Source organism: Mytilus edulis, chromosome 2 (genome assembly GCF_963676685.1).
Source record: "Mytilus edulis chromosome 2, xbMytEdul2.2, whole genome shotgun sequence".
Taxonomy (NCBI): Eukaryota; Metazoa; Mollusca; class Bivalvia; order Mytilida; family Mytilidae; genus Mytilus; species Mytilus edulis.
The window spans coordinates 72,043,458-72,056,832 of NC_092345.1; the positions used below are offsets into that span (position 1 = coordinate 72,043,458).

The 13,375-nt window shown below is 33.5% G+C and overlaps 1 protein-coding gene across 1 annotated transcript; it reads left to right on the forward strand.

Annotated features, from left to right (window-relative positions):
* Nucleotides 1-369: 369 nt before the first annotated feature.
* Nucleotides 370-7,091, forward strand: LOC139512856 (uncharacterized; the record flags this gene model as incomplete). The annotated part of the gene is given in 2 exon segments (XM_071300785.1): nt 370-576; nt 3,810-7,091. Coding segments are annotated over 2 exon segments (1,439 nt in total), but the record flags the coding sequence as incomplete, so codon positions are not given.
* Between the last annotated feature and the right edge of the window lie 6,284 nt (nt 7,092-13,375).

Below are 13,375 nucleotides of genomic sequence, written 5' to 3' on the forward strand. Positions count from 1 at the left end.
AGACGTCATAATCAAATTTCGACCAATTATTTGCCGAGAACAGATTTTTCACTAGTGAGGAGAAATATTTTTCTCACACCGGTCAGGAAATGTGAAAATAGCACAAAAATTAGAGAAAATGTATTTAATGTTTTTATATGGTTCATTGTAGTCTCTGTTGAATTCATTCTCCATTTGCATTTAAAAAGCTTAAAATAAATATTATGAATATGATCTTTGAGACCATATGTTGACCTGCAAACGTCTTTTTTTTTTTTAATTTTATTGTGTAAAATACCTTTAATCCCTGTTGATTTTCAAATGTTTGTTGCTGAACTCTTGAAAGGATTGTCTTACAAAAATATTTTCAAACCATATTCTATTTTACAGAGTTCACTTGCACTGTAGCTATAGAAGGTAAAAAAATAGCCATAGCAACAACTGACAAAAAGATAACTGTGAGAAACCTGGCTGCAGAGATGACATTAGAGTATCTGGCAGACAAATGTTGGACTTTGTACATCAACAGAGAAGTCAAAGACCTTGGAGGTGTGAAAATGACCAAAGACATGGTACTCTGGGAAATAAGAAAATTAAGTATGTAATATTCTTATAAAAAACTCAGCCTTTAGTTTAGGATGTCAGATGCTCATTACGTCTTAATAGGACTCGATCAGTTAATAGTGCTTCAAATATTAACATTCTTACAAAACAACGAAGTGGTACATTGAAACTTAATGTTGAAGTTGGACGCTTCACTGATATACCAATAGAAATGCATCTTTGTGTATGTTGTAGTATGCAATGTGTTGAGAATGAATTCAATTTTGTATTGGTATGTCCAGCATATAGGGCAATTAGAATATTGTTTTTGCCACGCTATTATTGTTCATGGCCTACTATTTTTAAACTATCTTGTTTGTTGAAAGCTAATTCTAGATCTCTAACAATTAAGCTCTGTAACTATTTGAAGAGTGCATGGAAAGCTAGATCTGATATTATTGGTTAGCTACAACATGTATGTTATTATTGTATTGTTCTCTGTTACCAGTCTTTTGTCACATTATGTATATATTATGTATTGCCATAGCATGTTCTATTATATATGCTTTTGCAAATAAAATATTCATTCATTCAATCACAATGAAGTTCCAAATCATATACCAAGTTGAAGAGCATTTAAAAAAGACAATTATTTTTTTTTCCAAAAAATTAACTTTGTGTCTAGACATGGGGTTCAATGCAGGAAAAACCCTGTAAAAAATTAGGAAAGGTATGTTCCCACTAGATACAGAGTCACACATCAAAATTTTATTTTAGTTAAATTTTCCTCAAGTTATTGTCACCCTTCAATGATATTGTCATATAGTAATTGTAACCCTTCAATGATATTGTCATATAGTAATTGTCACTCTTCATTGATATTGTCATATAGTAAAGATTTGGTACAATTTATCTTCAAAGATTTTGGACAATTATCCTTCAATGATTTGGAACAATTAATATTTCAATGGTTTTGTACTATAATCAGTCAATGATTTCGTACTCTTGTCCTTCAATGATATGGTGCTATTTACAATATAATAGTTAAGTGATACTTTCCCCTTCAATGGTTCAGTTCTGTCATATCTTTAAAAAAAATGAAGGTATATTTTGCTTGAATTATTACTAAAATATTATAATTGTTTAAATAAACCAATTTTTCAAGACGTTTCAGCCATTGGCCTTCTTCAGTTCTTTATTTTTCCTCTCAACTACATGGCTGACATTGCATTTGTATTTTCTTTTCAATCATTGAAAAGATGTTATAGATAACATCTTTTCAATAACATCTATAACATCTTTTCAATAACATCTATAACATCTTTTCAATAACATCTATAACACATTTTCAATGATTGAAAAGAAAATACAAATGCAATGTCAGCCATGTAGTTGAGAGGAAAAATAAAGAACTGAAGAAGGCCAATGGCCGAAACCTCTTGAAAAATTGGTTTATTTAAACAATTATATATAGTATGTTCCCTATTGGAATTTTGAAAACAAGGACTAAAATATTAACCACCCCAATTAAAATAGATAAAAATGTTCTAGTGATAAAATCTTAGTATGAATATTATAAGTAAATAAAGGAAATTAACTGATACCATCCTTCTCTTCCATCACCTTGAGAACTGCTGTAACTTACATATTAGATGTTTATTCAAAATAATTTAATGATCCTCAATAAATCATCTGAATTCATCTTTTATATACTTGCCAAAATTAGAAATGCTTTATATTCCCTTTTTTTTCCAGTGAGCTTTTTGCAATGACTTTTCATAAAATGAAATTGCTTAATATGGATTATATCCAAATTTGTCTGCATCATATTCAGAGTTTCTAATATTTGGTCAGGTTGGTGGTAGGGGTCAAACTACAGTGTTGGCTCATATTTCTAGAACTATATAGAAGTCAGTGGAAAATTGACATTGTAAAAATAGTCAGCACAACAAGTTCTATCTACCATGAACATTTTGTAGATGCCCACCTATTTTGGAGTTATTGCCCCTGAAATGTAGATTTTATAACCTTTTTTGGAAAATTCATTTCCATTGTTTCAAAAACAACAAGAGCTAGTTTAAAAGCGTTAATTTCAACAGTTATCAACATGACAAATTGTATTCACCCTGAAAATTGGAGAAAAATTTATTCTCCTAATTTGGGTTATACAATTTATTTTCTGAAGTTTTGGGCTTTTATTGTGAAAATTGCAAAAAGGACCAGGATTACAAAATTGTCCACCTGTTTTTGAATTATTGCTCCTGAAAATCTATTTTTGGCTGTAACCATAGAAAGAATATGATCTAGCCTGACAAGATCTATCTACTCTGACATGTTCACAACCTTTTTTTGTGTTATTGCCTCATAAATGTTAATTTTGTTTCCTTCTGTTTTTTGCAGTTTTGGCTGTTATCTAACTCTAGGCCCTGGGCAGTTTTCTGCTGTTTAGATGGGTTTTTGTCTCTTTGACACATTCCCTATTTCCATTCTCAATTCTAATAAGGGGTTAATTAAACATCTAAATTTAAAAAATATCAGCAACAGAGCAATTGAGTAACTATAGAATGTGCATATAAAAATATGAATTAGCTAATTGGCGATACTTTTTGGGTAAAGATTGCATTTCGCAATCAAAACCCTATTTTACTGACTTGATATCTAAATCTTCCAAGTTATCACTAACTTTTTGATACACAAAATATAGTGTATCGATCATTATAACATTCTACACATCCTATCCTCCTATCCATGAACATTTACAGTAATCTATCAAATCTAAATATATGCTCAGAAATTCAAGTCGCAAAACCATGTTACACCTGTCAATAAAATTACATAACTTTTGTAAGGTGCAAGATTCATATATCTGTTTTAAAAATATAAATGATGTCATTGTAAAAGTCATCTTTAAAAATTGGAGTTATCTCCCATTGTTCAGAATTGTGATTGAATCAACTACAACCAATGCTTTATTGACAATGCAATATTAAATTTTACTTCCCACTGATAAACCAACGCAATCATCAACATTCAGGGCTAACATGCACTTTGATTTTACAAGGTGAGTGATGCAGGCTCATGAGTAGCACTTGTTCTCATTTCTATTAAAACCATGATATTTACATTTGCCGTAAATATTTTGTACATTATTTTTGACTAGAAAATATACATTTAGTCAAACACGAACGAAAATCATATAAAGCAAGACAAAAAACATCTTTCTTATATTTCTGTCAGATATGCCAGATACTAAAAGATTCAGCCATAAAATATACTTATTTTTTCAGGGCCAAAAGAAACCCAGCCTGAGACAGGAAAGGAAATTTTGAAATATATAAAACGAGATGGATTTACTCTTCAGCCAAATGGGGAAAACAAGAAACTTGAGAAAGCTATTAATCAGGCATTGAATGAACACATGTTTGGAGATGAAATTTACTTGGTATTTGAATCAAAATTTTCTGACCTTGAGAAAGAAAAAATCAGACAAATAGCACAAAATCACCATGTCACTGTCGATGATCAAGTTATAAATAATCAAGTGTTTGTTGTCATAGAGAAGATGACAGATGACAACTATGTTTCATGCAAAAGGCTCGATCTAGGGAATTCTGGGAAATATTTTATTAAACCTCCAAGAACCGAAAAGTTGTCCACATCAACCCTTCCTCAAGTTCAAACATCAATGGTTTTCCCAAAACAACCAGCCATTCCTAAATGTAGTACATTTTTCACTTTGGATGACCATTGTGACAAAGAAAGTAAAATTGAACGTGATTTAAGTGAAAATTGTTTAAAAAGACCAATCCCTATCACTGATGACATAAACCAAATATGTACCAAAACAATGAGACCACCAGAAAGCACAAATGTCTCTGGTGGTACTTTTGTGCCTTTCAATAGCAATCTGATATCACAAAACACTCTAAATCAATCGATAGCTGCTTGCACCACCAAACCAGAATTGTTATCATTCTGTTCCACCAAATCAGAATTTTCTCCAAATCTGGCTTATCCTACCAAGTCTCAAATTTCACCAATTGCTGCCTGTCCTATAAAATCAGAATTTCCTCCTTGTGTTTATGTTCCTGTTCCATTCCAATATCTACAGTTCCCAATCCATCAACAGGCAACTCACTGCCATCAACATGGGGAAAGAATTGGAAATCAATGTTATCATCACCAACAGAATACACAGTGTACACATCATCAACATGGAACACAATCTTCAAATAAAATAGAAGAAGCAACAGGGCATTTTAATAACCAGTTTGGATTTTTGAATCAGCAAGAAAAAACTCCATACATAAACTTTGAGGAGAGAATTCTGCATATGAATGATCAACTTGAAACAAGATATTCAAATTCTCAGAGGGAAGCACCTATTAACCTAGACAAACCAACTGCTACACATTCATCAGATGACCAACATGAAGCACCTTTGTACCATTCTCAGGGGAAAGTAGATCAAGATCAGTATTCATTACCACTATACAGTTATCTTAAGTTAATGTCTTGACAATGTATACAGTTCAAGATTACTATTTTAACACCATTATTGATTTAGCTTAGAACACTAGTTTACAAGATCACTCACCATAAAACTTTAGCTTGGATGGATATCTTGACATAAGTGTACAGTTCAAGATCACCATTCCACACTATAAAACACTAAGATTTGATTGATTTCCAGAAATTCATATACAGTTCAAGATTACTATTCAGCACTTTTCCTGGATTGATGTCTTAACATTAGTGTACAGTTCAAGGTCACTATTCAACACCATAAAACACTTAGCTGAGTCAAATTTTATGTTAAACTTTTTGTCTTTATTTTATACATCTCCTTGTATTAAGCTACCCAGTTTAGCTTTATTCATGATGATTATACAACATGTGAAATTATACATTTATAGCTTGATTTATAATAATATTGTTGTTAAGTTTCTTCTTGTTTGTTATCAGCAATACTTTTATTTATTGTACATATAAAGATTTATGTATTCATCTTTTTAAAAGAGAACTATTATTATTTTATTCAAATTATTGTTTTAATGAGCTAAGAATACTCATGTTTAGCTTTATTTTATAGTCTTTATTATAAAATGCAATCACCTTACTCATCCCTTAGTTTGTTTGTCAAACAAATGTTTTTATCCACTTTTCTCAGAATTGTAAAGTATGATCAGGTTTTGTATCTGTCAGAAAGATATTTCCTGTTTGCTGATACTATGCATTTTTGTCGAGCCTGCAACTTTTGTTGCAGAAAGCTCGACATAGGGATAGTGATCCGGCGGCGGCGGCGTTAGCTAACTTCTTAAAAAGTTTATATTTTAGAAGGTGAAAGACCTGGATGCTTCATACTTTGTATATAGATGCCTCATGTTACGAAGTTTCCGTCAGTCACATGTCCAATGTCCTTGACCTCATTTCCATGGTTCAGTGACCACTTGAAAAAAAAGTTCAGAATTTTTGTAATGTTGAATTATCTCTTATTATAAGTAATAGGATAACTATATTTGGTATGTGCGTACCTTGCAAGGTCCTCATGCCCGTCAGACAGTTTTCACTTGACCTCGACCTCATTTTATGGATCAGTGAACAAGGTTAAGTTTTGGTGGTCAAGTCCACATCTCAGATACTATAAGCAATAGGGCTAGTCTATTTGGTGTATGGAAGGACTAGAAGGTGTACATGTCCAACTGGCAGGTGTCATCTGACCTTGACCTCATTTTCATGGTTCAGTGTTTATGGTTAAGTTTTTGTGTTTTGGTCTGTTTTTCTTATACTTTATGCAATAGGTCTACTATATTTGTTGTATGGAATGATTGTAAGGTGTACATGTCTAGCGGGCAGATGTCATCTGACCTTGACCTCATTTTCATGGTTCAGTGGTCAAAGTTAAGTTTTTAAGTTTTGGTCTTTTTATCTAATATTATATGCCAAAGGTCAACTATATTTGGTGTATGGAAATATATTATGATCTATATGTCAGTCCCGCAGGTTTTATTTGACCATGACCTCCATTGCATGGTTCATTGCACAGTGTTAAGTTTTTGTGTTTTGGTCTATTTTTCTTAAACTATAAGTAGTAGGTCAACTATATTTGTTGTATGGAAGCTTTGTTAGCTGTACATGTCTGCCTGGCATGGTTCAATTGACCATGACCTCATTTTCATGGTTCATTGGTCTTTGTTTAGCTATCTTGGTTAATGTTAAGTTTATGTGACAGTTGTAATAAAGCTTTATACTTAGGACTATCAACATAATATCAATGATTAGTAAAGAAGGCGAGACATTTCAGTGTGTGCACTCTTGTTTAATTCTATTAAATGAACTTAAAAATATCGTGTCAAACTTATTCCGAATTATGTTTAACAGAATGACTTGAAATTTGAACTTTAGCCTTACAGTGATAAATTTTCAGATCTGTCAAGCACCTACTTCATGTTTTCTTTTACTTTAAATTAGAAGTGGGGTTATGCTCAGCACGACAACACATACAATCTTGAAAGTTTTGATTAAACATGTATATATCAGGCATTATATTTTATTAAACATGCATTATAGCTTTGTTTTATTTAATATGATTATGAAAAACAGCAAACTAACATGATCACCAAGACTACAAATACTAAACAAAGGGGGAAATGCAAGTATTGTCTATCATGTTATAACAATATAACAGATAGAAAAAATCTGATGGGTCATAGCTGTGCAGCATTTCAAGATCTACATACTGTCTGTTTTGACCAAATTTGCCAGACTATTTCTAATATAGGAATAATTGCCCTTAATTGATGGTTTATTTCATTTTTTTCCCATTTTTTCTATTATCTTGAAAACTATATTAGAAAAAGAGAACCTGGTAAATAGCAAAATTATTAAGTGGACAAATCTAACTTGTCATCATGGCCAAAATCCTTATAGAAGTCACTGCCTTCAAATGATGATTTTAATTCATTTCTGATTTTTGCAGTTATTATTGTAGACTGAGACTGTGAATTGCAAAAGTAATCAACAGGAAAAAATTTACTAATTAGTTAACATGGCTGAAATCATTAGTTGAACCTTGCACATTTTTGTTTTTTTAGAAACTATAATTAATAGATAAAGAGAAACTCTAAAATAGCCTAAAAGGCCATCAGAAATAGTTTTTTAAATGAGAAACATGGCGACTGAAATCGTCAAAAGCAATGAATCTACAATCAATGTCTGGTCAATAGCCTCAACTAGAAACTTAAACAATAACGCGTCCAAACATGTGGTCGCTGTAGTCTTTAACCAGTGACAGAAACAATACCACAATTAAATGTCTGGTCATTGTAGTCTTCAACTAGAAATAAAGAAACAAAAACACATCAAATCATGTCTGATTGTTTTAGTCTTCAACTAGAAATAATGAAACGAAAACACATCAAATCATGTTTGGTCGCTGTAGTCTTCAACTAGACATAATAAAACAAAAACACATCAAATCATGTCTAGTCGTAGTCTTCAACTAGAATTAATGAAACAAAAACACATCAAATCATGTTTGGTCGCTGTAGTCTTCATCTAGAAATAATGAAACAAAAACACATCAAATCATGTCTAGTCGTTGTAATCTTCGACTAGAAATAATGAAACAAAAACACATCAAATCATGTCTGGTGGCTGTAGTTTTCAACTAGAAACAATGAAACAAAAACACATCAAATCATGTCTGGTCGTTGTAGTCTTCATCTGGAAATAACGAAACAAAAACACATCAAATCATGTCTAGTCGTAGTCTTCAACTAGAAATAATGAAACAAAAGCACATCAAATCATGTCTGGTCGCTGTAGTCTTCAACTAGAAATAATGAAACAAAAACACATCAAATCATGCCTGGTCGCTGTAGTCTTCAACTAGAACTATTGAAACAAAAACACATCAAATCATGTCTAGTCGTTGTAGTCTTCAACTAGAAATAATGAAACAAAAACATATCAAATCATGTCTAGTCGTTGTAGTCTTCAACAAGAAATAAAGAAACAAAAACACATCAAATCATGTCTGGTCGTTGTAGTTTTCAACTAGAAATAAAGAAACAAAAACACAACCAAACATGTCTAACCTCTCAAATATTGAACTAAAAACCGAAGCAAACACACAACCAAACATGTCTGGTTTTTGTAGTTATCAGCAAGACAAACACAAAAAACAATCAAACATGTCTTGTCGGTGTAGTCTTCAAGTAGAAACAAACAAAAACACATTCAAACATGTCTGATTGGTGTAGTCTTCAACAACAACCCAACCAACTAAGCAGATTTTGTTGCTGAAATCCTAAACGAGAACCATGCATGATTGCAGAAGTCTAAAAACTAGAAACATAAATAAAAACGACCGAACATGTCTGGTTGCTGTAGTCTTAAAAAAACACAATTTAACGGGTTTGTTAGCTGAAATCCCAGTAGACGCAGAAAAAACCAACAACTAAACATGTGTGGTCGTTGTAGTCTTCCAGTAGACAAAGAAAAAAAAACCACAACCAAACATGTGTTGTCGTTGTAGTCTTCCAGTAGACGCAGAAAAAACCAACAACTAAACATGAATGGTCGTTGTAGTCTTCCAGTAGACAAAAAAAAACCCACAACCAAACATGTGTTGTCGTTGTAGTCTTCCAGTAGACGCAGAAACAAAACCACAACCAAACATGTGTTGTCGTTGTAGTCTTCCAGTAGACGCAGAAACAAAACCACAACAAAACATGTGTTGTTGCGGTCTTCCGGTAGACAAAGAAACAAAAACACAACTAAACATGTGTGGTCGTTGTAGTCTTCCAGTAGATGCAGAAAAAAACCACAACCAAACATGTGTTGTCGTTGTAGTCTTCCAGTAGACACAGAAAAAAAACACAACCTAAAATGTGTTGTCGTTGTAGTCTTCCAGTAGACGCAGAAAGAAAACACAACCAAAACATGGGTTGTCGTTGTAGTCTTCCAGTAGACGCAGAAAAAAAAACAACAACCCAACATGTGTTTTCGTTGTAATCTTCCAGTAGACACAGAAAAAACCCACAACCAAACATGTGTTGTCGTTGTAGTCTTCCAGTAGACGCAGAAAGAAAAACACCAAACATGTGTTGTCGTTGTAGTCTTCCAATAGACGCAGAAAAAAATCACAACCAAACATGTGTTGTCGTTGTAGTCCTCAAATAGACACAGAAACAAAAAACACAATCAAACATGTCTGGTCGTTGAATTCTTCCAGTAGACGCAGAAAAAACCAACAACTAAACATGTGTGGTCGTTGTAGTCTTCCAGTAGACAAAGAAAAAAAACCACAACCAAACATGTGTTGTAGTTGTAGTCTTCCAGTAGACGCAGAAAAAACCAACAACTAAACATGTGTGGTCGTTGTAGTCTTCCAGTAGACAAAAAAAAACCCACAACCAAACATGTGTTGTCGTTGTAGTCTTCCAATAGACGCAGAAACAAAACCACAACCAAACATGTGTTGTCGTTGTAGTCTTCCAGTAGACGCAGAAACAAAACCACAACAAAACATGTGTTGTTGTGGTCTTCCGGTAGACAAAGAAACAAAAACACAACTAAACATGTGTGGTCGTTGTAGTCTTCCAGTAGATGCAGAAAAAAAAACACAACCAAACATGTGTTGTCGTTGTAGTCTTCCAGTAGACACAGAAAAAAAACACAACCTAAAATGTGTTGTCGTTGTAGTCTTCCAGTAGACGCAGAAAGAAAACACAACCAAAACATGGGTTGTCGTTGTAGTCTTCCAGTAGACGCAGAAAAAAAACCAACAACCAAACATGTGTTTTCGTTGTAATCTTCCAGTAGACACAGAAAAAACCCACAACCAAACATGTGTTGTCGTTGTAGTCTTCCAGTAGACGCAGAAAGAAAAACACCAAACATGTGTTGTCGTTGTAGTCTTCCAATAGACGCAGAAAAAATCACAACCAAACATGTGTTGTCGTTGTAGTCCTCAAATAGACACAGAAACAAAAAACACAATCAAACATGTCTGGTCGTTGTAGTCTTCAAGTAGAAATAGTAACAAAAACAACCAAAAATTTAGTCTTAGATGCATGATTTGTGTCGAGGATGCAACATAGGGATAGTGATCCGGCGTTATCTTACTTCTTAATAGCTTTGTTTTTAGAAAGTGCACTGAGACCCCCTGGGTGCTTCATACTTTGTATATAGATGCCTTATGTTATGAAGTTTCCGTCTGTCATATGTCCATCGTCCTTGACCTCGTTTTCATGGTTCAGTGACTACTTGAAAAGTTCAGATTTTTTTGTAATGTTAATTTCTTTCTTATTATGAGTAATAGTATAACTATATTTGGTATGTGCTTAACTTGCAAGGTTCTCATGTCCGTCCGACAGTTTTCATTTGACCTCAATTCATGGATCAGTGAACAAGGTAAAGTTTTCATGGTCAAGTCCATATACCAGGTACTATAAGCAATAGGTTTCCTATATTTGGTGTATGGAATGGTTGTAAGGTGTACATGTCCAACTTAAAGGTGTAATCTGACCTTGATCTCATTTCAGTGTTTAAGTTAATTTTTTGTGTTTAAGTGATCTTTTTTCTAATACTATATTTGATGTATGGAAATATTTTGTCATGTACATGTCAGTCACATTAGTTTTCTTTGACCTTGACCTCATTTTCACGGTTCATTGCTCAGTGTTAAGTTTTTGTGTTTTGGTCTGTTTTTCTTAACTTTAGGCAAAAAGGTCAACTATATTTGTTGTATTGAAGGATTGTAAGCCTTACGTGATTAGGGTTTTCTGGCAGTTATCATCTGACCTTGACCTCATTTTCATCATTTAATGGTTCATTAGTTAATGTAAAAGTTTTCATAGTTAAGTTTATTTCTCAGATACTATAAACAATAGATCAAATATAATTAATGCATATATTGATTGTAAGGTGTACATGTCTGTATGGCATCGTTCATTTTACCAGGACCACTTTTTCGTGGTGCATTGGTCAATGTTTAGTTTTCTTGGTTAAATCTGATTCTTAGAAGATATAAAGCAATCGGTCAACTTATTTGGGGTATTGAATGATTTCAAGATGTGCATATATTTCTCTCTTGGTTTATCTCACTTTGACCTCATGTTCTTAGATCATGTTAAGTTTATGTGATATAGGACTATCAACATAAAATCAATGGTTAGTGAAGAATGCAAGATATTTCAGCGTGTGTACTCATGTTTTTATTAGTTGTTATTGGCTTTGAACTAGCTGTCAGTAATTGTGAGTACTCTCATATCTGTTTGTTGTTGTGATGTACAAGTACTCGGCCACATCCACTCTGTATTTTTGTTTGATGTATTTCTATTCGTATGCATCTTTAGTTCGAGATTACTCTGACGTTCAACGGCTGTTTTGACAGACAAGCTGGGGCCGTGGGACTTGTCTGACAAAACAGCCGTTGGACGTCAGAGTAATCTCAGACTAATGCATCTTCACAAGAGAAATCTGTGGTAAATTTCGTAACACTATTAATGATGTCCATATAAAAGACAAAAATGGAAGGCTATTGACAACAGAAGACGAGCAAAAAGCCAGATGGGCAGAGCACTTTAAGGAAGTACTTAACAGGCCACCGCCAGATGATGAAGCGATAGTAATTGAGGCAGTTCAAGACTTAGAAATTAATATCAACCTTCCAGACAAACAAGAAATAATAAAAGTAATAAAATCTTTAAAAAATGGAAAATCACCAGGTCATGACAACCTGAATGCAGAACTTTTCAAAGTCGACCCAGAACTCGCAGCTGAAATTCTTCAATCATTATTTACATCAATATGGGAAGGAAAAATAATACCAGACGATTGGACCAAAGGCATAATAATAAAGCTAGCCAAGAAAGGAGCTCTAAGCGACTGCAACAATTGGCGAGGTATTACCCTCCTGTCAATTCCAAGTAAAATCATAGCCAAAATTATTATCCAAAGAATAATAGATGCAATTGATAAACAACTAAGAGAGGAGCAAGCAGGATTCCGTAAAGGTAGAGGGTGCATCGATCAAATTTTTGCTCTACGCAACATCATCGAACAATGTACAGAATGGCAAAGCAGCTTTACATCAACTTTGTGGATTTCCAGAAGGCGTTTGACAGTATCAACAGAAAGACCTTGTGGCGAATACTAAGAGCATATGGAATTCCAAAAGATATAATTGAACTTATCAAAAGTTTTTACAACAATTTCACTTGCAGTGTAGGGCATAGCAACATCTGGTTTGAGGTAAAAACAGGAGTTAGGCAAGGATGTATGATGTCTGCTCTTCTTTTCAATGTTGTCATTGACTGGGTGATGAGAAAAACAACAGAAGATGCTCCAAGAGGAATAAGATGGAACCTTTCAGCAACATTAGAAGATCTTGATTTTGCTGATGATCTTGCTCTTTTATCTCATACCCACAACCATTTACAAGAGAAGACAAACCGCCTTAATACATTTGCCAGTCAAGTTGGACTTAAAATTAGCCAAACCAAAACAGAAATCATGACCCTAAACATCAATAATCCAGCTCCTATCCTAGTAGATGGAAAAGATCTTCCCATCACAGAAACATTTACATACCTAGGAAGTACAATAAGAAACGATGGAGGTGCAGGAAATGACATTATGAACAGATTAAACAAAGCCAGAAATATTTTCAGATCATTAAACAATGTATGGAAATCATCACAGTACAGTAAGAAGACCAAACTTAAAGTGTACAGGAGTTGTGTTTTATCTACTCTGCTATACGGATCTGAATGCTGGAGGATGACAGAATTAGATCTAAACAAACTGTCAATTTTCCATACCAAAAGCTTAAGAAGAATCCTAC